Genomic DNA, 24657 nt, shown 5'->3' on the forward strand with positions numbered 1-24657 from the left:
TTTCCTATTTGCCAAAAATATGAAACTCCTCAGTGTTGACCCATTGATATGGCACAATTCCCAACCCCTGTCCCAAGGCTCCAGCAGTCCCTCCTAGATGGACTTGGGGTGGTGGCCTCATGCTTTCTCTTCAGTTTTGTGGGCGAGCTAAGAAAAGGTACCCAGAACTGTGGCAGAAGTAGATGTCAACTGGGGCATTTTGGAATGTGACACTTGTATCTCAACCCTGGGTCCCTGCCAGCAGCAGGCGGTGCCTCCCAGTGGCCCTGGCCCACCTGCTGCTCCTGGAGCTGCTGGGCTGGGGACTGGACTCCTTAAGCATCCTGGCTGTGCAGTCAGCTTAGTGAGGCCCAGCCCGTGAGCGCCTCCCCCTCCCCGCTCTGCCCTCACAGTCCAGCCGCCAGGACCAAGCCTGGATCCTGGGCCTCTGGCGAGGGGTGGGGGGAACTGCTTCCTGCCCAGGCTCCCAGCAGCCTCTCCTCACTCCCTTCTCGCAGCTGGTTTTTTAGGACCCTCTCGTCCTAGATCCCGTGGTGCCCTCCATCTGTCTCTGTGGGTCCTCTCGTGTGACCTTTCACAGGATCAGAGCTGTTAGGCTGTCATTTGGAAAGAAAGGCAGCCCTTCTAACTCAATCAATAGGTTAGTTTTGGTTTTGGGACCAGGGTCCCTCTTGATTCAGAGATGGGCCTCTCACTGGATGGAGTTCAGCCTAGAAACCAAGTCCCAGGGCTGCTCAGGTGCTGCTTACCCTGCTCAGTCCTTAGTGAGTCCTCTCCCGCCTACGTCCCACGACCCAGGTGATGGTCAGCCATCCACTCGGGCTGGGGACAGCGACTACCACAGCACAGTCCTCTCCCCTTTCTGCCTGGTGAGCTCAGATTTCTCCAGGACCCTGCCCTGTCCCTGCCCCTGCATGAGGACACCCGTCCATGTCAATGCACTGAGGACTGTGGCTGGCCTGCTCTCAGCCCCGTGTCACCAGCCACCCTCTTTCTGGCACTGTGTCTGGACCCTGACCTGTTGATCCCTCCTGCCTGCACCCAGCCTCCCCCCGGGCTTCACCCCAGCTGTGGCGCAGGGCCCCTCCCTGCAGGCTCCTTCCTTCTGGATCCCTCACAGGACGCAGCCTCCACAGGGGCCGGAGGGTGGGGTTCTGTCCCTTGTGCTGCCATCAGCTGGGTGGGTGGTAGTGGTGTCACTTTACCTCCGGGGCCCTGAGATGAGGACCCGGGCCCTGCTGCAACCGGCCAGGCCCACACAGAGGAGGCAGGAGTGAGGGAGCAGGGTCTGGTTGTCCTGCCACGCAGGACCCAGCCCTCAGCTCCTAACGCAGCCTTCCAGGTGTGGACTGGGCAGGGCCCAGAGGTGGGATGACTGGAGGTGATGGAGGGCAGAGCAGACCCGAGCCCAAGCCTGAGCCCTTCGCCTGTCTGCAGAAATGGGGCATCGGCCACAGGGAGTCATGGGGCCCGGTGCTCAGTCCAGCATGCTGACCCATGACCACTTGTGACAGGGGCTCCCATGTTCCTGTGCCAGGGCACCTCATCGTTTGGCCAGCTCATCCACGAGTCCTTCGTTGCCCGTTCTCACCCAGCGGGCTCTGCAGTGCCTTGGTGTCAGGGAGCCTGCGCTGAGGCCCCAGGAGGCACAAACACCAGCACTGCTTCGAGTGGGTTCGCTCTGTGGACCCTGACTGTCAGCGTTGGCGTGGGGCAGTGTCTTGTTCAGGAGGCAGCAAAGAAGGCAGGGTGTTCGGTGACATCGGGCTCAGGAGAGATACCCTTCTGGGAGCTAGCGGTCCCTCGCAGTGGCTGTGGCTGACCTTCCTGAGAGCTGCCAGGCTGGGGCGCTGTGGGCAGTGAGCCCATTGCCAGGAACAAGGCCCCATCAGGGCATGGCTGTGTGCGGTCTTCCAGCTGACAGGTTCTCGTGGGCTTCACAGCTCACTGGGACCTCCCACGGCGCCGGGGCTGAGGCAGACTCGTGAACAGTCTGGCTTGGTGACTGTGCTCAGGTTGTCAGTGGGTGTGGCATTAAAATGTGTCATTGCCCCGACCTACCCATTCCCCTGCAGCCTCGGGGAAAGCAGCCTTCGGGGTTTGCACTTTGCTGTGGCTTTGCATTCCCACGAATCACTTCTGCGGGGCTCGGCCAGCCGCAGATCCGGCCTCTGCACACAGCACAAAGGGCAGCTCTGTAGGAGTGTGAATACCGGGCCGTCCTTTCATCAGGGCTGCTAACCTTTTGGCAGCCACCAGCAGACTGCATTCTGCTCTGCCGATCGGGAGGACAATGCCACGCTGGCCCTTTGAATGGACGCTGCCACCAACAGTGCCCCATTCACTCTTTGGGAACCTCTGGGCGCATTGTCTGCAGGCGATGGACACGGAGACCGCGAGGAGGCTCCAAGCAGCGAGCCTGCCTTCCTGGCTTAATCTCCCCGTGAAGTTTTGTGGGTCCATGTTTCCATGAGCTGGTGGCATCAGACCTGGGGAAGGTGGCACAGCAGCCTGAAGTCCCAGCCCCAGAGCTGGCGGTGGAGCGCTGTGTTTGACTGAGTGCCCAGGGCTACGCTTGCAACTTCCCTGTAAATCTAAGTTTATTCCGAAATAAAAAGCTTATTTTAAAAATGAAGAGACAGGCTCCCTTTGTCTGAAGTCCGTAAACTCTTCAGAAGTGTGTACCCTTCCAGCAGCTCAGGCGTGTGTGCCCTGAGCCCGGGGCCGCAGGCTGCCAGGTGCCGGCGCGTACCCAGAGCGCCCTCGCTCTCGCCCGGCCGATTGGGAAGCACTCCTATTGGAAATGTGAGAAGACAGAGTGAGTGCAGACAGTGAGTTCCTCTGAGGTTTTTATTACAAATAATAATCTTTCTGTTTTATGTGCAATTTAATTTTTGAATTTTTTGCTTCTCATCTCGTTACGAAACTATTAAAAAGAAGACAAATCCTCAATTAATGAAGAGTGTCAGGCTGAGCAGTGAACAGTGCTGCAGGGTTGTGGGGCCTCTGTGGCCTGGGGCCCCTCCCGCCCTGGAGACTTGGGAGGGGTATTGTGGGGACCAGTCGGTCTGCCTCCTGGACATAAAGTTAAGCTCTCCGGGGAGCATTTGGGGGATTAAACCAGAAGCGGAGACCTCAGCTCACAGTGTCCTCCCTGAAGCTGAGACTTCCTGACACCTCCTAGAGCTTTCGGCCGTGAAATGAGATTTTTTTCCACAAGTGACAGGGCTCTCTGTCTCCCCTTTGAGATGTGGCCTGGCCTAGTTCAACAGAAACATTTTTACATTACAACTGTGAAATCTTGGCATAAAGCGCCCCTTTGTCCCCCCCCATTATTTTCTCACAAATACAGTCCATTGTCACAGCGCCGAAGTTAATTTGATCAACATTGGGACATTTAACTTTTATGTCCGGTCAAAAGAGTTGTTTCATGCTCATCTGGGCATTCAAAGGAGATGATGGCCAGAAAAATAATGTTGCTGTGAGCAGTTCAGGGCAATTAGTTTCCCAGGGAGAGGGATGTGATGCCGGCCGCCCACATTCCCCTTTGTCATCCCAGGGCCGGTCATCAGTCAGCTGTCAGCCTTCTCAAAGGCCCTCCAGCCTGAATGTGTCTCCAGGCCGTTCCCAGAGCTCACTCGCTGTTTGCGAGCAAAAGAAAGACGCTGGTGTCCGGGCAGAGGCAGGTCCTGCGGACCTGGGCGCTGGGTGCTCTTCCCGCCACCTGACTTCTCGGATCTTCTGGTTAGAAACACGTCACTCGGGCCTCAGCCTGGAAGCCTAGGTGGCCGCTGTCATGTCTGTTTGGAGCCCAGCCTGAGTCAGGGCTGCACTGGCCAGCACTCCCCTCTCCGTGTTTCAGGGTGTCAGGCAGGATCTTGCCCGGTTAGGACGCGTGAAGTCAAGTTGTGGTCCCAGCAAATGAGCTCGCTGTTGCTTATGTTTCAGATGATTGATGGTATCTGTAATGTATCCTTTATTTTATTTATTGAAAAGTAATTCACTTGTCCAGAAAAGTGTAGAAGACTCTGATGACAGCTCTGTCCACTCAGCTCCATTAGGTTCGTGTCTCTCCGTGTCTATGTCATGTTTCCTTTTGCTAAGAAGGGAAACATGGACGCCACTGATACCCCCGTGCTCCCTGCCCTGAGCCCTTGGCCTGCCCCTCCTCCGACCATCTCACTTAGTGCCTGTCCTTCCTTCCATCACACACGGACCACATTTCTGTACTACTGTCACGCATGAGCGTGTACGCGCGTTGGTTCAGTCTGCGTTCTTCCTCATCAGCTCCGTAAGCACCTCAATAAATGTTTCCTGGCACCCCGAACAGCGTCGTGCTGAACACCTGCTCTGCAGGCATTGCTGGCTCGGTCCTATCCCTGCTCCAGTGCCACTCCCTCCACGGGCACTGCTTTGGGCCGTCCTTGGTGTTCTGCTGACATTTAGGACAATGTCAGGAGCGGCCTCTGGCTGCTGGACTATGCTGCTCTGCTGTGACCGGGCACACGCCGCGTCCTCCAATGGCCCGGCACGCACGCTCATGCCAGGCTGGGAAACGGGGTGGCTGGCATCTCCCCAGAACCTATGAGGCTGAGTGACATGTCCTGTCTTCACTGGTAAGGTCTAAGGACTCACTCCACTGGAAGTCAGGCCTTGTAGTTGCTGCCAGATACTGAGGAACCAAGCAGCTGCGGAGGCTGAGGGTCTTCTCTGCTGGCTGCACGCTCGGGGCGGCAGCTGGGTGGAGAGTGGAGAAAGCATGGCTAATATTATAATGCTACTTAAAGAACGAATGAAAATGACGACTGCTGGCGACCGTCACAGTGGGCAGACGGGCCAGAGCCCAGAGCGGACTGACAGTCCTCGAGCCACCGTACAAAGTGGCACAGCTGTTTCCCACGGCTCTGGAGGCGGAGGGCCGAGGGCCGGGGCGGGCTGCCCCCTGGCTTGCTGACAGTGTCTGCACGCACCCTGCAGAGAGCCTCTGGTGTCTCTTGCTCTGAGTACAGTTCTGTCAGATCAGGGCCCACCCTGCGACCCATCTTCCAGCAACTACCTCCTTAAGGCCCATCTCCAGTGTAGTCACGTGGACTTGAGGAGACGGTTTTGTGCATAGCAGAGCCTCGGGCCTCAAGCAGCTGAGACAGGAGGTGAATTTGCAAAAACGTGAGCAGCTCACATGGGGAAGAGTGAGTTTGGGTAGTTGATACCTTACCACGAAAACGCCACCCGGCCCAACTCTCTCTGTGTGCTGCTGCACCAAGCTGTGGCTGTGCCCGAGACACTATGACTTCTCCAGGTTGATTCCTCTTGAGTGGCTGAGGGTCCATGTGTCACCTGTGATTGGAGAGCCACACAGATGGGCACTGGTGCTGTGCTGGGCACAGTGGGCACCGCCCAGCCTGCCTGGCTGTAGGAGAGTGTGCTAGCACCTCGGAGGGTCCTGCCCTGAGTATATACTGCTGGCTGGTCAGAAGGCTGGCCACTGATGCCCTCAGCTTACTGGTTGTTGGGACTGTACACGACCCGCAGTGGGACCACCAAAGGAACATCCGGGTGCTGTGTGCTAATGCTGACGCTGGCTCAGGTTCTGTCAGTAGGTTTTTCCTCTTTGCCTTCTCACGCGTTCCTCACCTCTGCCTCAGGACAACCTGTCTTAACACAGGCTCCCTGTGCCAGCTGGTGTCAGGATGGGGACTGTCCACCTGGGGGCTGCCGGCCCCACCAGGCCAGAGCCCACACCAGCACTTGCTGTGCATGAAAATAGCCCCATTTCCAGGAAGGTGAAGTAAATTGGTCAGTTTGTCTAAAGGAGCTTAAATATTTCTATCATAACACCATTCAGTGAGATGTTTTAAGACTAGGGGGAACTTTTAAGGAACTCTAAAATATTCTGCCTAGTTTTAGTAATTTCTGTTGTTGGTGGTTTTGCTAATTAAATTGTTAGAGAATGTGGCCCCTACCAGATCTGAGAAACTAACTCTGATGTTAGTAGATTCCTAATTATATGTGAACTATACTACGTTGCGTAGTTAAAAGATAAGGATGGACGGAAGGAACAGCCCTGGCTGTCAGTCACTGGGGGGACGGCCTGGTCTCATGGCCACAGCAGCATCTTGGTAAGGGACCCATTGGTGGCCAGAGTTCAGGGATGGCGACAGTTCAGGGACGCTGTCAACCGGTCTAAGGGACCGATTGGAAATGCTGTCATTTCTGAATATTTAACCTGTGACTCCCTTGGGGACGTTGTCTCCATATTAGAGTTCTTGAATCTGACGCACAGGCATCACGAGTCCACAGCCCCTTGCTCACTGGGCGGCCCTGTGACGCAGTGAGTGTCACTGTGGTTTGTCTCAGTGAAATCACCTGTCAAAACAGAAAGACACTCTGTTTTCAAGGCCCCAAAAATTGATTTTTATGGCTGTTCTTGTAATTCCCTTTTTGAATTAGGCACACGATATTGATGTGGACCTACTTTTTAATCATAATAGCTCCTGACAAGGTAATTAATTTTAAAACAACGCTTTTTCCTCCTGGTCCAAATGGCACTCTGTTGAAATTAAAAGTGGGGCCGCGGGCCTGGCACTCAGGCAATTGCCTGGGCCTGGGACGGCCCCTCCCCCTGCGCCGCTGCCCCACCTTTCAGACCCTGCCGTTATTGATGGGCTCAGGCCATTTTATCAAGAAGAGCAGAGCCACAGAAATATGATAAAGTTCAGGTTTTTAATGACAGTGTTACAAGGTTGTAGACACGCCGATGACACCGGCCGGCTCGTCATCACAGCCTCCGTCACCGCCGCCTTCCCGTGGTAGGAGAGTCCTGGGGAGGTAGCGCTTTCTCTGAGCACTGAGAGGCTTGGAAAGTTTACCCAGCCAGATGCCAAATCTGAAACTTGATCTTTAGAAAGGAATCAACCTCAAAATGGGCTCTACCATCTAATTAGCCAAATACCTTTTGCTCCCTGATTCCTAGTTAGGGTGTCGGCTGCTCACATTTCTTTGTAGTCTCTAATTCCCCTTAATCCGAAGTGGGGGCCTTGGTTAAGCCGGACACTTCGCGTTTCATCAGCCGGTGCGCAGCTCCAGCACGCGTGCCCCGGAGCAGCGCCGTCACTGGTGGGAGTTCACCCTGGTGCCGGAAAGGCTGTCCTGCAGCCTTGCTCCAGCCTTGCTCCAGGCTGCGTGTGACTTTCTCATCCCGGCACCTCCCCCTGCAGCCTCCGGGCAGCCTCCGGGGCAGGGCGCACCTGTGACCCTCCCAGCCGCAGGATGGGGCGCTCACCTCTCCTGGGATGAGAAGGGTTCTCACTGTCCTACCTGAGTGAGCGAGTTCCTTAGAGTTCAGATTTACTGCTAATGTGTCGGCTCAGGGGACAGTTAAGATTGACCAACATGCGTCCACTCCCTGCTTTGAACGCCACCCCTCCACGGCCCCTGCTGCGATTAGGCTTGTGGGATAGAAGGGTGCCTGGTGGGAGCGACACCGTGTGACCTGTGTTCACAGCCGTGCAGGCCACGTGCAGTGTCCCCACTTCTGCAACCGGGTGTGTGTTCGATCAGCCTCAGAGCCCACAGCACCAAGAGAAGCAGCACAGGTGACAGCAGAGGAGTGGCGGCCTGGTCACCGGGCCATGCCGCCTTCTACCTGGACCCTTCTAGGGACTGCAGACTCCCGCTGTTCAGTGAGCAGCGCTGACAAGTTATTGAAAGAAAATGCACAGTCGCTCTGACAGGGTTTCTGCCTGGGAGGTGAGGGCCCTCCTCCCTTAGGCAACGTCAAGCTGAGAGAAATCCTTTTCCGTGGACTGAGGTCACGTGTGCTGGCTGGGGAAGGTGCTGTGACAACGTGACTGCTGACAGCACGAACTGGCGAGGGGCTCTGAAGTCCCACCGCAGCCACCCTCTCAGGCTGCCCTCAGCCACGTCCCCAGGTGCGGTGCTAATGTCCCCATTGCCACCTCCTCTGGCCCCTCCCCAAGGACGAGGCAGGGTTGACTCGGAGCAGCAGGGGTGTCCCAGGAAACACTGTGGACACAGTGCTCTCTCAGACCCATCCACTAGGCCTTTGTGCCTCCAGCCTTCGAGGGGTGGCACCCCGAGAACACAGCTTGGCCAGTGGCTCTGCCTCTGTCCAGGAGCCTTGCCCTCAGAGGTCGCATGGAGGCCGAGAAGGCTACGTGTAGGACAGTGGGAGGCAGTGGGGTCCGAAGCAGTGGGAAGGCTAGAGGAGGAAGCGTGTCCACTAAGGGCCGCCTGCCCTGGGGCACGGGACCCATGTGGCCTTGGACTCGCAGCCACCTGCCAGGCTGCTGAGGTGCCAGGAGGCCATCGTGGAGCAGAGTGGATTTGCCCGACGCTCAGACCCAGGGCCGCCCACACTGGTGGTGCTGGTGCCGCGGGCTGGGGAGGGCGGGCTGGCTGGTCGGGCGGCAGGGCCGGGATTGCATTGGAGGGGAGCGCAGTGCACTGACGCTGAGCCAGGCAGAGAGCCAGTGGCTGCCTCCTACTGAGGGGATCCTCCTGTGTCCTGGGGAAGCTGTAGGGACAGGTGCTGGGGGTGAGGGGCAGCAGGCTTCTCTGTGGTCTCAGAAATCAGTCAGCAGAATGAGCTCTGGTAAAGCCAGGTTGGATTTCTTAGAGAAGGACAGTGTGACTGAAGCCCAGTGATTGTGTTCCCTCGACCTCTAACTGGTCCTGGGAAGGCCGGCTCATGGCAGCATCGTTGGATTTGGGACCGTGTGGAGGACGGGCCCTGAGCCCTCGGGGACGAGGCTCCCGCCTGAAAGCAGAGCACATCGCTGTGTGTCCACTTCCAGTGGCTTCTGTACACAGTATCTGGACCCCCGATGCCCACGAGGCGAGGGACCAGGAAGATTGTCCTCGGTCCTGATGGGAGGGCGCTCGCGCTGACCTTTCTAGGAGCCTGCACCGGTTCTCTGAAGGGTGTTTTCTTCTAAAGAAGTTTAACACCAGAAAAAAGTTTATTTTTTTCAGGATGGCTGTGGGCAGACCTCCGTGAGGCAGGGTTCTGTCCCCTCGCCTGTGCGTGCAGGGCAGGTGGGAGGGAGGGCGGGTCAGTGGCTGGTCCCGTCCATGGGGCTGAGTGAGGCAGGTCTCTGCCCGTGCCTCTGAAGTCTTCATTCCTGAGTGGTGTCTCCTCCGTAGAAAGATTCCATTTTAAAACAAGTCAGTGAAGTTGCTGGTCACCTGCACCATTCATAACAATCTGGGAAGATATGTTCTTTCTCTTCAAATTATTGTAATAATTAAATGTTATGTCAACTCCTTATTGAAAAGGAAAACAAGGCTTGTTGTGAAACTTAGCTAGATGATAGAGCGATTAATGTGCAAGAGAAATGGGAAAACGGCCAAGATGATTTTTAAAAGAATTGTTGACAGGAGGGGTTTCCCTATAAAGTCAGATTAATTAGAAGTGTCCAGGATGGATAAAAGACCCACAGAAAAGAATAAGGGGTCTCAAAAAGTCTCGATTCATTTGGGGAATTTTGTGCTTTACGAACTCGGGAAAGAGCATTGAATGTTTAATAGATGGTGCAGCTCAATCGACCACTGAGAAATCGATCAACTCGGATCCCTACTTCCCGCCTAACTCCAGGCGGTCAAGGCCAGCCGCAGAGGTCTGCCTTGACGACAAAGGAAGGGAAGCTGTTCGTGCACTGGGCTGGGACGGCCTTCTGGGGAATCGATCTACTTCACTGCATGAAAACGGGACTTCTGCGTAAGCGAGGGAGAGGCAGCAACAGACAAAGGGTTAACGTCACAGTGTATAGGGAAACCCCTGGAGTTCAAAATGAAAGGGGCAAGGAACTAAAGAAACAGGCTCTGAACAAATAGAAACAGAAAATGCAGATTCTAACAGGTAGATGAGAGGACAGTCAACTCCTCATAATCACACAAAACAGCGTTTCCCACTCAATTCAGACATGGCAAGTTCACCCTCTTGGTCACCCATGGGTGAGTGGGCAGCCTCTGGGCCACCTGACATACCTGGGACCTGGACCCTCGGGCCGAGAACAGCTGTCCTTATCACTGCAGGAGGCACCAACCCAACCCTGTGCTGCCTGTCACTCATCTCTTGTTTTTCAAGATGACGAATCAAGTTAGAAAAGGCCACGCAGGTGACACCTGGCCGGCTGCACCCGCGTTCCTGCCCCAAGAGGACACGGTGTCCAAGCCCCGCACAGCTGCACTGACAGGCATTACAGGGTGGCTGGGGACGTATTGGGTCCTTGGTAACCGATTTGACATTTCTGAGTGACTGGTGAAGACGTTCTCGCTGGCTTTTGCCTGCCTGGTTACATTTAGCTTTTAAGTTTGTCTCAGAACGCAGCCTACCGACAGAATGCAAGTGTATCAGTGAGGCCACAGCTGGGCAGTGGCATCTGGCAGCTTGGTCACCAGACTTCCTTCTGCACAGACGACATGTCTCTTCAGCTGAGGTTCTCGTTCTGCTCTGGAACCAGGAGTAGCTGGCGCCCTGCCCGCCCTTGGAGCATCCGTCGTTGATGGCGCAATGGGCAGTGGTGAGCGGGCTTGAGCATTTCCCCAGCTTCCTGTCTAAGGGCAGAGGTAGAGGCGACACTTGTCATGGGCTTGCTTTCCAGTGGAAAATCTTTATGAACACACTGTGATTGACTTAGTAGGGAAAGGTTTTCAAGCCAGGCAGTACCTAGCTTAAAAAGATAAAGTTGCTGCCGCCTTATAACTTTGAAAAATCCAAATGGGAATAATATGTAAACACTTTCAGGCAAGTCCAGGCATCCCTCCCCGCCTGGGTCCCTGGGGGCCGTCTCGCCCTCATGGCTCCCTCCGGCCACCACCAGCCATCCCATGTTCGGTTACTGAGTGAGGGCTCCCTGAGTACAGCGTAGGCGCCAACACCATGGCGCCGGCTGCCGAGAAAAGAAAGAGCTTTCATGTGCAAGTTTCTCCAGCAAGGATATAGGAGGGGCTCAAACCTGGCTCCCCAGCCAGCGTCGGGACGGGTTAAAGGGGCTTCAGCACCAGATCTTCCTGGACAGCGGACCTGAAAGGGTCCAGGCACTCGGGTTCCAGGGCGTCCCAGCCTGTGACTCCTTGAGGAGGCAGTTAAGGGTTCACAGTGTTACCCACAGTAAGTGGGGTACGCTGGTTCCAGGTCTTGTTGGAAACAGGACGGAACCAGTTTGAACTGGCTCTGCCATTGCAGGTCCCTGTACACACTACCACACCAGCTTCCCTGGAGGTGGACATGTGGCTAGGTCACTTTGCTAAGTGTTGGGGTGCACCTCTGCCTTCCACGGGCGACTGTATGAAATGTGTGGCGGGAGCATGGCTGCGGCAGCCAGTCGGCACAAACGCCCACTACCCTGTCTCCTTCTCTCCTAGAATCATTGACCAGCGATTCGAGAAAGTGTCCTACTTTGTCTTTGGTGACTTCAACTTCCGACTGGATTCCAAGTCCGTGGTGGAGGTAAGCACCCCGGTCCCGTCTGGAGCCCACGCGTGTTCAGTGGTGTTAGGAAGGCAGCGGAGACGTGTTGTCCCTTACGGGCAAGTTCAGTGTCGTCACTCCCACTGGTTATGTTCACAGCACAAATTCCTAATAAAGACGTGTATTTATGAGAAAGGGGGCCGTTCTTGGAATCAGGTGAATGGGGTCCCTCAGACTTCTGCAGTCATAGTCAGCCGCTGCTGAGGGCCAGGACATGCTCTGTTCTGACAACTAAAGTTGTCAACTACTGAAAAGACAAGAAATCAGCTCTGGGAGCCAGCCTCTCAGCACCTGTGTCTCTGCTTCTCCTTCCTCGTCGCACATGTCTACAAAGTGGTTATTCTGTTTCCTTCAATAAACCATCGACATCACTTCATCTTTGGGAACGCGGAGGCCATGTGAGTCTCCTGGGTGCATCCACAGGGCTGGGTCTGGGGTCCCATTGGGCCCCTGGAGCGATGTCTCCACTGAGGAACAAGTTCAGATGGAAACTCTCAGCCTGGCAATTAGCGCATGGCATCAAGGTTGGAAGGCAGAGCTCAGTGTAGCTGCCATGTCCCAGCGGTGTGACCTTGGCATGTCACCTCCTTGGCCAGGAAGCACGGCAGTGGCCAGGCACGGGCCGCGCTCTGACGAGGTCGCAGCAGGGGCGCTGGGATGGGGGCAGGGCTCTCATGGCCGCAGTCCTGGTGTCAGCTCTCCAGGCAGCAGCAGCGGGGAGACTCCGCCACCTTGAGCCTGTGCCTGCGCCGCACCAGTGTCAGGGAAGCCGGGCCACCGTGCACCAGGCGGCCTCCTGAGGGCTCGGGCCCACGCCTGGCAGACTCCAAGGTGCGCGTGTGCCAACCACAGTGGGAACAACAGTATGAAAAGTGGTCGTCCCTCCGAGTTATTATCTTCCCATTGGTAGTCTCATTACAAATATCGCCGCACATTAATCTTCCGTCCTCGGTAGAAAATTATTTCTTAAAGACAGACCGAGCAGGCTTTGGTCATCCCATATCTCCCCTTGGTGACAGAAGTGAGTAATGTGGTGTTGAAATCCTTTTATAATTTAATTAAGCTGGCAGCACCTCGCCAAGCCAGCCTCACACATACATGTGTGAATGTTCACCGACCACACATACATGTGCAAACGTCTCCCTGACATTGAGGGGCAGCCCACGAGGGTGGGGCAGGACCTCTAGACCTCGGGGTGTCCTCAGGTAGACAGGTGAGTTCCATGGGGGATGCAGAATCTTTCCCCGGGTCTGCTGAGTTTTCTTCCCTCATTTTGAAGTTGAAGAGCTAATCAGTCAGGTATCAGGACCCCAATCAGAGCCCCGCAGGCCCTGCACCTCCAGGAAACCCAGGAGCAGCACCTGCCATGCTGGTGTTTGCCCAGAATCTGACACCCTTCGGACCCACGGAGCCGGGCCCAGGCAGTGACAGAGGCCTTGACGAAGGCGCCGTCTCCATCCATCCTAGGCCGCCAGGGGCTGTCAGCTGCACTTTAGGGAACCTCGAGTCCCGGGCATGGTCATTTCTGGCTGGCACTTGGGACCAGTGTGCCTGCTCTGCTTAGAACCGTCCTCCGCTCACCCAGAGGGTCTCCTCTCGGAAAAGCACGGAGGAGTCTGAAAGACGGCGGCTGAGCAGTCGGCTGCCCAGCAGATTGTGTGTCAGGAAAGGTCAGGGGAGTTTCATAGGCCACCTTTTCTTCCCGATAGAACAAATATCACAGAAAGGGCAGTGCTCCCTCCTGAGGTCAGAATTGTCACAGGTGTGCACACAGCCCGGCTCTGGTTCCCGTGCGGGATGCTGAGCTGGGCACCAGCCGTGGAGGGTGTGAGGCACCTTGGGCAGCAGGGACTGCGGGCAGGAGAGCCTGGGTTACCAGCAGGGTTGGGGGACTCGTCTGAGCAGTCAGGTTCCTGTTTTCTTGCCTCGTGGACATGTGGGCAGGACTACAGGAAGCCCATGTGCTCCAGGGGAGGTGCATTCCTGGGGGGCCGCAGCCTGTTAATAAATTACACGTGCTTCTGTGGGTCCCCAGACTCATCTCCCTCAAGCCCAATGTGCACCCTGTGTCCTTTCTCCCAGGAAATGCAGCCATGTGCAGGGATCCGGTTCAGTGACGACAGATTTAGGGCCTGGTTGGTGGCCGAGCACCGTAGTCCCCAACTTCAGGGCTGCACTTCCCATTGGCCTGACATACACTTCCCTTACCGTCCACTTCCTCCCAGGTTAAGTGTCTGATGAGCTGTGCTGGGGGCCCAGCAGCGCATTAGAGATGCAGATCCTCCGGCCCAGACTCAGAGCAGCTGGGAGCCAGGGCTCACCTGGAGCACCTCGCCCCCCGCCCTGCCATCCTGGGGGTATGGCCGCAAGCCCACGGTCCCACCCCACCAGGGGATCTCTGATCTTCAGTGCCACCACCAACCTAGGCCTCTGCCTGGCACTGTTCCTTCTCCTACTGGGTGGGCAGGCAGACCACCCACAGCAGTGACCCCTCTTGGGGCACCCTCTTTGGACACCCACATTTAGTGCCTGCAGACCAGGTCCTGGGGACAGGCGAAGGCCATGTGGCCCCCACCCACCCCTGTGTTCTTGTGGAAGTCTGTGCTCAGCTCTGGTGGTCACCCTCAAGTTATGTTCCGGTCGCCCAGGGCAGCCTGACGGGGGCCCGCACACGCTCCAGCCAATGCTGGCGCCGACCGTGGTACGAAGGCCTGAGGGCGCTATCAGGATGGAGATGCGGCATCACTGCTTTATCTGGAGGTGGCAGACGACTTCCCTTTGAGAAGGAAGGGCGACGTCACGTTTCTGGAGCCATGGCTTGACTTTGGTCTCCTTGCTGACCCCACCTGGGGTGGCAAGTGGAGCTTCCTGGTCCTGGGCACTGGCTGCTGGCTGGCACAGTTTATGGGGTTAATTCCGTCCATCTTTAGAGCAAGAGAGGCCAGTGGGCTGGATCCAGGCAGCCGTGAGTCAGAGGCAGTGGTTGTCCCCCAGGGCTGGAGCAGGACGGGCTCCGGGAGGGGACATTCAGGCCCTGGAGCTTCACGGCCCAAGGAGGAAACGTGCGGTCATTTGTGGTGAGGAAAGGTTGTGGTCCCCGCAGGCTTGGCCAGCACCTGCCTGGGAAAGAGGCGCTGTGTGCGCAGGGAAGACTGTCCCCCAGGAAGCAGCGGCTTCGCATTTCAGATGCAAATTAATACAAACACGCGTGCAGAGCAGAGCTGAGAAGATGATGCTGTGACCGCGTTTGGCGCCACCTAAGCCATAATTAAAACATACACAAATTAAACACGATTGTCATGTGCCGCCTAAGGGGCTGCACGTCATGGAACTAATTAATAATGCGGCCTCCACTCAGCCCTGCTGGCGGGATGGCTCTGAGGGTATGTTTCATGCCTTGCGCGATGACAGTTGGCAGCTGGTGCGCTCAGCTGGCCACAGTGACAAAGAGTGACAGCAGTGCCAGGCGCTCCTGTCTCCTCGTGGCCCAGCCGAGCGCCCACCACCGCCCAATAGCGATGGTGACGGATGTGTCTTGGGAGGCTAGCGGCCATTGTCAAAAGCCAGTTACTGACAGGCACACGTGTCCAGGTACCAGGTGGGCCTGTTGAGAAACAGGTCCTGTGAGGAGCTGACTTCAAAGCAGCGATCATCCAGGAGGCTCACGCTTGCAGGAGGGGTGCCAGGCAGTGCCAGGTAGCTGAGGGCCCAGCACTGACCCTGGGACCCTAGATGAGGCTGAGGAACGTACTGTAGATGTCACAGTGCCTCCCACTCAGCAGAAAAGGGCGTCGCCCCTGGTCAGCACTCTGAGAACTGCCCCAATTGGACCACTGCCATCCTGGCTGACGTCGGCTGGGCACAGGCAGAGCACCACATGAAATGCTAGCTTGCATCCAGTTTCCGGTCACCTTGTTGAACTAAACACCAGCCGCGTCTCTGCACCCAGGACCCCTCAGCCGAGTGATACAGTGGGCAAGGGCCAGGCCAGCTCCTGTTGGGGGCCCTGTGGGCAGGGCAGTAGCTGTGTTGCTGGCCCCACGTATGTGTGTAGGGTGTGACTTTGCCACTCCTTGGTTGGGATGTGCTTGGCAGCCTAACTCAGCCCTGCAGAAGCCCCCAGGGGCGTCGGTTCTTCAGCCAGTGCTGCATCAGTGAGTGGTGGGTGTCGGGAGCCCAGGAGGTCCGGGCAGTTTGCCATCCACAAGACAAGGGACAGGGATGTGCCACCCAACTTCCCGAATGCCCTGGTTTAAACGTGACAGCCAACCTGTTTTACCGTCTTCGGCAAATGTTAGTAGTCGTGAAGCTTTTTCCTTAACTGGGAGCCGTGTGGAAGGGCCGACCGTGCAGGGCCCAGCCTGTGTGCTGAGCAGCTTCCCTCCAGCTCTGGGCACTGCTGTCTGTGGCCTGCGACACTGTAATTGTTCCAATGGACGAGGTCAGGGCTGCTGGAGGACCTTGAGCCAGTGCATCAGCCAAGCCATACTTCTCAGGTTGTTTGCTTGGTTTTTAAAAAGAGTTTTGGTTTAAAACTAGATTTATTAATATACATCATTTAATTTATTTTTGAATATCTGTTCTAAAGAGACCTTTATTTGCTCTGTTTGATATGGGGCCTGTGACAATTAACTTAAACTGAAGTATAATTTTAACTTAATTATGATGACCATCTGGGTTTTTATTAGAGGATTTTCATCCAGAAAGTTTTCTTTATAAACATTGGTCAGTATATCCAACTAGTAGATTGATGTCAGAATAATTATTCTAATTATAGAAAAGGAAGAGAAAAGACAAAGTGTTTGTGGCTTCCCCTCCTCCCTTCTGTTACAGGAACTGAATTTTCTGAATCTTAATTAGTTCTGTGCTCGCTGATCTTGAACATGCTTTTCTGGGTGTTTTGCTAGGTCCTGCTTTCTGCCTGCCCTCAGGGTTAGCACAGCCCCACGGGGACTTCAGGACTCAGAGCAGATCTCCTGTGTCAGGCCTGGTGGCAGGCACTCCAAGGCCCCCGTCTGCGGCTGCCCGCGCAGGTCTGCGCCTCCTGCACACGCCCTCCCCCCAGATCTGAGCCCAGGTGTGTCACTGGAAGGCCGGGGATGTCCTCAAGAGGCCAAACCAGAGTGCGGCAGGTACCCCTGCTGGGGCCCAACTGTGGGCCCTCACACGGCAGCGCCTGTGCCGGGAGCTGGTCCTGGGCCAGCGGGGTGCACCCAGCACCTGCTGGACGAAGCCTGAGAAGGGCACTCCGCTTCCTGCTCAGCGCCGGTTGGGCCTCCAGGGGCGCTGGTGTGGGTGCTGCCCGTGTCACCAGCGGGGTGCACCCAGCACCTGCTGGACGAAGCCTCAGAAGGGCACTCCGCTTCCTGCTCAGCGCCGGTTGGGCCTCCAGGGGCGCTGGTGTGGGTGCTGCCCGTGTCACCAAGCTGTGGGAGCCGGTGGGAGCCAGCGGAGGAGGAGATGAAAGGGTCTTTATGGCCAGTTGTTGTTCTGGACGAACAGTGGACAATATAAACAAAGAGGAAGAAGGCGCCTCCGCTGCTGACATAACCCCCGTGACAGCGCCTTTTCATGAACTGCCACCAGCTCACCAGCAGCTCGGCACAGCGGCCCTCGTCCCCGCCCCTCGGTCCCAGTGATGTCAGCGCTTTGGGCCCTCAGAACTTTCCTCCGCAATTTAGAGGTCTCCCAGGGGTTCCAGGACAATCTTGGGAAAGGTGCTCAGCAGAAGGGCCTTCTGGGAAGCCAGAGTGGCAGCAGTGCCAGTCCACAGGGCGAAGGCCGAGACCCTACAGGCCGGCTCCCCCGCTCACTCCTGGTCCTCAGGTCCCTCCCAGGATGGTCCTTGTCTGTATCGGGCAGATCACCCTGATCCCGAAAACTGAGGAAATCGTCCTGGTGCCGTGCTCTACTGGGGCCCCCCTTGCCTGCAGCCACGTCTCCCTCTGGTTTCTCAGAAGCTGTGCGTGTGTTCGTGCCTGTGTGTGCACATGTGCGTGTACACGTGTGTGCCTGTGCGTGCTAGGAAAGAGGGCTGCTGCTTGGCCAGAGTTCATTTGGGGTCATGGCATTCCCATCACAGGCTGAGTGGCACCTGTGTTGTCCTTGCTGGTTTCAGTGTTGGCCGCTTTCCTCTTGGCGACCCCCAGGGGCCTGCTCAGCAGAGACGTCCCTGGGGCATGACCCTTCACCTCCAGGCGCACCAGACTCCCCTCAGTCGCAGAGGCCGTGTGTCTGCTGAGCACTTACTTTTTGGGGTGCAGAGAATTCAACGGCATTCTCTTGTCTGCGTGCTCTCCCTTGGGTCCACAAGTCTCCCGTGGCCACGACGAGTTTTAACTGGTTCTGTTCCAGAGCCATCGGCTGAGTGATTTGATGATTGTTCTCCTGTCTGCTCTTTGAATATGTTTAAGACTTGAAATAACATCTGAGGACATTAGGTGACCAAGGAATAGTCACCAGGGCCAATAATGTTTGTCTTGTGTTCCTAGAACTCAGACAGAAACCCAGGGGATGAGGATGTCTGTCTGTCCGTCAGACTTGATGTTTTAATTCTGAGCCCACTTGGCAGTGCCCAGCATGAAAGCATAGAACCTCCGCATTGGCAGGCTCCGGGGAGTCTAAGGTGCAACTTTTAACCCCTTGACTCCGGGAGAAGGTCACGACCTGGCTGGGACTGACACAGGACCCGGGCAGCAGAACACTCTGTTGACCTGACTACACGACACAGCAGGACACGTTTACGCTCATGTTCAGCGTTCCTGAGAGAATTATTCGTAGCATAAAAGACTGTGTTTCTCTTCTAGAGTCCGTTGAAAACTTAAAATTTAAAAGTTAGTGATTTTCCGTTAGTGTGTTTTAGGGTGAAGCTATGGGCAGTCTTGGGTCTTGTTTTGTAAACCACCTTTTAGAAGTCCTCTGAGGTGTTGGCTGGAATGTTTATAGGCAGCCCTTTTTACCTGTAGACATTTTTATGGCTAGAATTTAACCAAAAATAACAGGATAACAAAAACAACAGAACAGTGCTGAGTTTTACAGACGTGCCTTTGCTTGGCTGGCACCTAAGCGAAGCGTTTTCCCCGCAGTTTGCCGAATTCTCCTCCCAGTGGTCACTGGCAGGGGAGGAGAAACCCCAGGACGCAGGCCTAGAGAAGGGGGCGGCGGTGCAGGGCCCACACTCTGCTGGGAGAGCAGCCCACCTGGGGCCCGCCGAGCGAGCTGTTGCCTCGGGTTCCCACTGGACACACAGCACAGAGAAAGCGCGCGTGTCCTCGAAACGGGACCCTGGAAGCACGAGGCTGGTTCAGTAATTGCTTTTTTAACCCAATAGCTAATGCTGCTATGGCGCCCACCTACAGCGTCTGTCCCCTGAGCGTGGGCACTGCTGGGCTCCAGGTGAAGCCCACGGAAAGGGTGTTCCGGTGGGAGCGATGTCGGCCCAGCAGGGGTCTTCGGTGGACAAGCCCTGCTCCCAGGAGGTAGCAGCCTCCCTGGTGGGTGTGTGGGAGCTGCATCCGTAAGCGCCGTTCTGTTAATTAGGGCTAATGGGCCGATGGCGTTCGGAGAGAGCAGAGACAAATGAGAGGGCATCTTCTGTTACCCATGTCAGTTCCTGGTGGATGGAACCACAGCAAAGTCCCCTGTGAGTGAACAGAGCTCCGGGGCCCCGCCCGAGAAGGCTGCGTGCTCCCAGTTCATCCAGCCGCCTGTGAGCCCGGCGGTGGCTGCATCTCCTTAGACAGCAGAACCCGACCTTCTCGGAAGGGCACACGCTCCTCAGTGCCCAGCTCTCCGCTCTGTGCCAGTGGAAGGAGGTGGATGCCTACCTGGGCAGCAGGACCCGTCTGAGTTCTCCATCTGAGATCCTGCCCCTGAACAGCCAGATGTCGGCTGGCCACAGGCCGCCACACCGTGGCTTCCCGAGCGTGGTGTTGCTGTCCTTCGGGTGTCATTATTTTACAAGAGTCTCAGAGATGATTGCACAGATTTCAACAAGCAGGGCTGAGAAGCACAGGACCAGGCAGAGGGGCGGCCTCGTTGCTGTTCCGGCGCTCAGAACCCTGTTGTCAAAGCCCCCATGTCTTCATCCCGTGTCTGGAATCCAAGGGGACATCCTCGGATTCATCCTCGGGCTGATCTCACCTCGGCCCCTTTGTTTAGAGCTGCTGGAGACATTGTTTTAAGGCCCATTTCTTTTACACGCTTTTCCTTTCAGCTTCTCCGGAGTCAGTCCTGTGAACATCTGTTGGTGGCTGAAATGAGCACTGGGCCGGCCGGCCACGGCCTCCCTCTGTTCCCTCGCCTTTGTTCCCGATTTCATGCTATCAGAGGGCCTGCGTGTTCCCTGCGAGAGGCTGTCAGGGGATGAAAGCCCTGGAGCAGGGTCACGTTGAGAGGGACGGCGTGAGAGGCGGTGGGATGTGCCTGTGAGCCCACCCACCAGCCAGCCCAGCCCTGCGGCCAGGCGGAGCACGGGGGTAGGGCGCCCTGGGTGGGGCGCAGTGCTGCCCCACGGCTGGGACTGTGGGTCTCTTGCTCCTGTATTTTGTGGGCCAGCCAGTGTGCGACTGCGGGCGTGTCCAGGCAGAAGCCTGCGGCTCAGCGTCATTTTCTTTCGCTCTCAACTTGAAAATGAGAAAAGTCTAATTCTCTTAGCAGTGGTCTAATTCCTGTAGAACGCGATAGCACACTTCCTGCAGCAGCTGCCTGGGTGTGGAGCTGGGGGACAGGCCAGGAGCGCAGTGTCGTCGGGGCTCCAGGCCGGGCACAGCGGGGTGTTCACTGTGCCTTAAACAGTCTGCACACCTCCGGCCAGGGTGGTTTTCATCGCTGACCAAAGTCAGGATTCAAGCTCGCCCCCTCTTTGTGTGGCCACAACAGTGGTGGGCAACCCAAGGCGATGGCCCTGCTCAGCACCCCAACATGCTGGTCCGGGCCAGACTCACCCATGTGCAGGCCTGCGAGGTCCAAGTCCTGTGTCAGGGGTCCCTTCCCCCTGGGGTGTGGGGGAGGGGCAGGGGCAAGGACAGGAGGCCACAGTGATGCACTGTGTAAGGGCCTGCATGTCCCCACTGCTCCCCGACGGGTTCTGGGCGCCAGGAGGGAGAACAGCGTTTTCTGGGGCCTTTTGATCCCGGGCAGGTGGCTTTGCCCACTTTCACACTGGACCTGGGAACCTGCGTGCCCCCGCACTCCCGCTTCTCCAGATGTCTCCAGAAGGCCAGACATGTGGACTGTCCGCTGAGTGTCCCGGCACCTGTGGCTTGGGGTCAGGCCTGGGGCCTCCCTAATAGATGGGCCCCTCTCAGAGGGAGTCCTTGGCTCCATCGACTCACAGTGGTCTTGTCCGTGTCAAAAAACAAGCAAGCAAACAACAAAACAGGAACAGAACTTATCAGCCACCAATAATAATTAGGGAGTTGGCGCTTTCTCAGCATGTTGTTTCTGAACCTTTCCATTGACGCTGCAGCCCCCGTATCCCAGCTTCCCTCTCTGCAGTCACGTCGGCTCGGTGTCTGCCCTGCCTGCTCAGTAATCCTTCACAGTGAGCACGAGGCTCTGAGAAGGAGGTGTCGTGGAACGTGGCTAGGTGCCCGTGGAGGGCAGGTGGGCAACCTCCAGCGACTGGTGACCCAGCTCAGCCCTGACTTGGCCCCGCTGGGTCCCAACTCCTCCTCCCTGCTCCACAGCCTCAGTGACCCTGGAACCTGTACCAGGGCCTGAGGGAGCCCTAGACCCCTGCGGGCTCACAGGTCAGGACGTCCTGACTCCAGGTAGAGAGGGAAACGCGTATCCCCAGTCCACGCAGGGCCTTGTGGACAGAGGCAAGACTAGCTGCTCATGTTCAACTAAACAGGATTTTTAATTCAAACTATGCTGGCGACATATATATCACTTCCTGTGTTTTCTCGGGGTGGGGAGGCGTAAAATGGAAGCGCTTTCTCCTTCTTTGTGCCCCTGAGGAAAGAAGCCCCGGGCCCCGGGCGGGGTCCTGAGCCCCGGGGCAGGGCACACAAAGCCCGTGCACCGGGGTTCCACGAGGTGGGCCAAGTCCCCAGCATGTCCCTGACCTATCCACTGTGCACATTGCTTCCCCCACCCCACCCCACCCGCCCCCAGTTCCTGGCCCTGTGCACCCACCCCTACCCCTGCTTCGCTCCACTGCTCCCCAGCTCTCACACTGCCCATCAGGACTTTGCCCACGCTGGGCCCTCCACCCGAAACTCCCCCCACTAGCTACCCACCCCCCACCCCTAGGAACACAGGGACGCACCCGCTGCCCAGCCGGCCCTGGTGTGTGTGGTAGGTGTCTGGTGGGCACGCTCTGAAATCACCGTCATAACTGGGCCTGGAGCTCGGCGGCTGCTGGTAACGGCAAACGGAGCTGCGGTGGTGAAGCGGCTGCGCTCGCAGTGGGTGCGCAGGGACGATCGCGGCGGCTGTTCGTTACCACGTAGAAGCTGAGCAGCGAAGACGAGGAAATGTTGCCAAGCGCATGCCTCTCGCTCTGTGTTTCAAGCTGCCTGACCTGGTTCCTGTTGCTGACAGTTTTAAATTTATGTTTATGTGTTTTTGTTTGATGTGATCTCTACAAACACAGCAAATCTATGGCACTGAGCTGAGAACACGCTGTCTGAAGGAGGCACCTTGTCCTGAGCTCCGAAGCCCACCGCGTCCCCACCAGGCTTTGTGCAGAAGGCCCAGGTGGAGGTAGACGAGGACCAGTTTGCTTTCTGGGAGGCTGAGTCTTGGTCCCCGGGGGTCAGTCACGCAGGCGCACAGGTGTCACTCAAGCTGCGCTTCCTTCCATCCGTGACCCTCCCTGGACGTCGGCTCTGTCTGGGACGAGGGTACAGAGCAGGTTCCAGATGCTGGGCCTTTAGGGTCCCTGAGACTCTGCCCTCAGTAGCATTTGGACTTGGTGGAAGTGTCTGTGACGGTCAAGTGGGGTGATGGGACAGACTGAGCTCCTGGGAGGAGTGGGGCCGGCTGCACACGTGACCTCTGACTGAGGGCAGCTCCGTGCAAACGGACGGGCCGTGAAGCTGCTTGAGTCTCCGAAAGCCCTGACCACAGCATGTCCGGGCGGGCACAGGCCCGCCGCACCCGTCCCTAGTCATCCACGTGGAGAAGAAGCAGGGATGTTGTCATCCACATAGCAAGTGACAGTCGGTGACCCTGGGCCCTTAATCCCTGGAGAAGAAGCAGACGCTCCCTGTGCAGGGAGCCGAGCCCTGGGCAGCCTGGCCTGTGCCCTGTGTGGATGCCAGTGCTGCCAGTGAACCCTACATGGCCCTGTAAAGACCGCATTTGGGTACTTTTTCTCCCTTCAAAAGAGTAAAATCCCTTCCGGAAAAGGTGAGCCGGAAAGGCTGGCCTGTGCGTCTCCACGTGGGTGGGCAGCTGGACGGAAGGCGGGCGGCGTCTGGCTGGCCTGGTCACTTCTTCAGACCAGTGAATGAGGGGCTGGGGTAGGAGGAGGCCCGCCCAGGCTGCAATCAGGTGTTCCCCTTGGGAGCCCGCCCAGTGGCCGGATAAAGCAATTTTTAAAAGTTTCCAGCAGACGCCTTCAGGAGAACCGTGAACTTCCTGGGTCTCCAGCGGGGGTGGCAATGGCCTCTGCTGCCCCGGCCCCCCATTCACCGAAGCTCTTAAGCCACTTAAGCGCATTAGCATCTGGATGGCGCGGACCTCCTCAGCACAGGGTGGGCAGGGTGGCCGCTCCGCTCCGGATGGCGCGGCTTGTTCTAATCCGCTCGCTTTGAAGCCGCCAGACTGATTCCTGACACATGAGTCCAAAAGCCACTTTGCGGGGCTTGACCCGCTGAGCTGGTCTGTGCTGTGAATGCCAATGGCCTGTCCTGGAGTGTGCTCTGGGGCTGGCAGCTGCCTCCCCCGCCCCGTGACCTTGGTGGGGGGTCTGCATCCAGTGAAGGGGCTGACAGGGTTCACACTGCTGGTGGGATCGCGCCCAGGACCTGCCGTGGGCTCCCGCTCTCCTGGGTGAAGGTTTGCTCAGCACTAGGACCTCACCAGGGCCATTCAGAGGAAAGTGTTTTTAAAGGTGAAAATCAGTTGTTTTGTTGCAGTGGTCTTTTTTAAATAAACATATCTATCCCTTTTTTGAAAAACAGCTTTATTGAGGTGTAATTTACATGCAAGCCATAACCCAGCGAGAGCCCCCACATCAGGCCCACCTGCTCCTGGACACCTGCCTGCTTGTCTCAGACATTCCCGGGTGTGATCTGTTCCCCCATCCTGTACGCAGGTGTAACACGGGGCTCCAGCCCCTTCGAGCCCTGCTCTGTCCACAGCACTTGGTCATTCTGAGCGTGCCTTGCACTTCTGTTACACGTGTCCTGAGCACCCTGCCCTGTGCTTCAGCATGTTCAGGCCCCTCAGAGCCTCAGGCAGGTGAGGGGCTCTCATGATCTGTGTGCACGCGTGCACACACACACAGAGGCTGAGACAGAAAAATGTTCTAAACAAGCCCAGTTCAATTTTTAACCAATCAGATGGTAGCCTGGAGGGTGACAGTGCCCACTCTTCCCTGTCCCCTCTGCTGCCCAGCAGCCACCCCTCCCTCAGGGCTGGTGTCCTCCTCAGGTCACCTCTGGCCTGTGTCGCCTTCAGGGTCCTGTTCAGCTGTCCCTGCAGCTGACCTCTCTGCAGCTGACCTCACTGCAGTGTACTCCTGGCGCCGTGACTGGTTGTGAATTCACCACCCTCCCTTCCTCCACTCAGGCTGTCTCACTGAGCCCAGCCAGCTCAGTGGAGATGCTCGGAGGAGCACCCCGGCAGGGGTTGGGGGGGCACGGGCTGCTGTGGCCTGCAGCACTGGTCCAGGACGGGTCTGCCTTCAGGCACTGCTGGTCAGCTCATGGCCCCACAATGTCCGGGGTCTGCGCTGGGGTTCCTGGACATGTGGGTGTGGAATGGGGTTGAAGAAAGGATGAGTTTGGGGACAAAGGTCAGGAAAGGGGCTGACCGCTTTGAAGTGAGTGGCCTGTGAGTACCTTCGCCTGGAACTAAATTCCTCTGTCTTTCCTAGACTCTCTGCACAAAGGCCACAATGCAGACGGTCCGGGCTGCCGACACAAACGAAGTCGTGAAGCTGATATTCCGAGAATCAGACAATGACCGGAAGGTGAGAACTTGTCCCT

At 56.9% G+C, this 24657-nt stretch overlaps 1 protein-coding gene across 3 annotated transcripts in view; it reads left to right on the forward strand.

The window, feature by feature from the left end:
• INPP5A (inositol polyphosphate-5-phosphatase A) overlaps positions 1-24657 on the forward strand; it is a 162516-nt gene that overhangs the window by 117394 nt on the left and 20465 nt on the right. For all 3 annotated transcript variants that reach the window (XM_036264786.1, XM_036264785.1, XM_036264787.1), the window contains exons 9-10: positions 11389-11473; positions 24546-24641. In XM_036264786.1, the coding sequence (XP_036120679.1) occupies positions 11389-11473; positions 24546-24641 (181 nt within the window). The remainder of the gene's footprint in view (positions 1-11388; positions 11474-24545; positions 24642-24657) is intronic.

The sequence above is a fragment of the Molossus molossus genome, unplaced genomic scaffold (genome assembly GCF_014108415.1).
Source record: "Molossus molossus isolate mMolMol1 unplaced genomic scaffold, mMolMol1.p scaffold_m16_p_17, whole genome shotgun sequence".
NCBI lineage: Eukaryota > Metazoa > Chordata > Mammalia > Chiroptera > Molossidae > Molossus > Molossus molossus.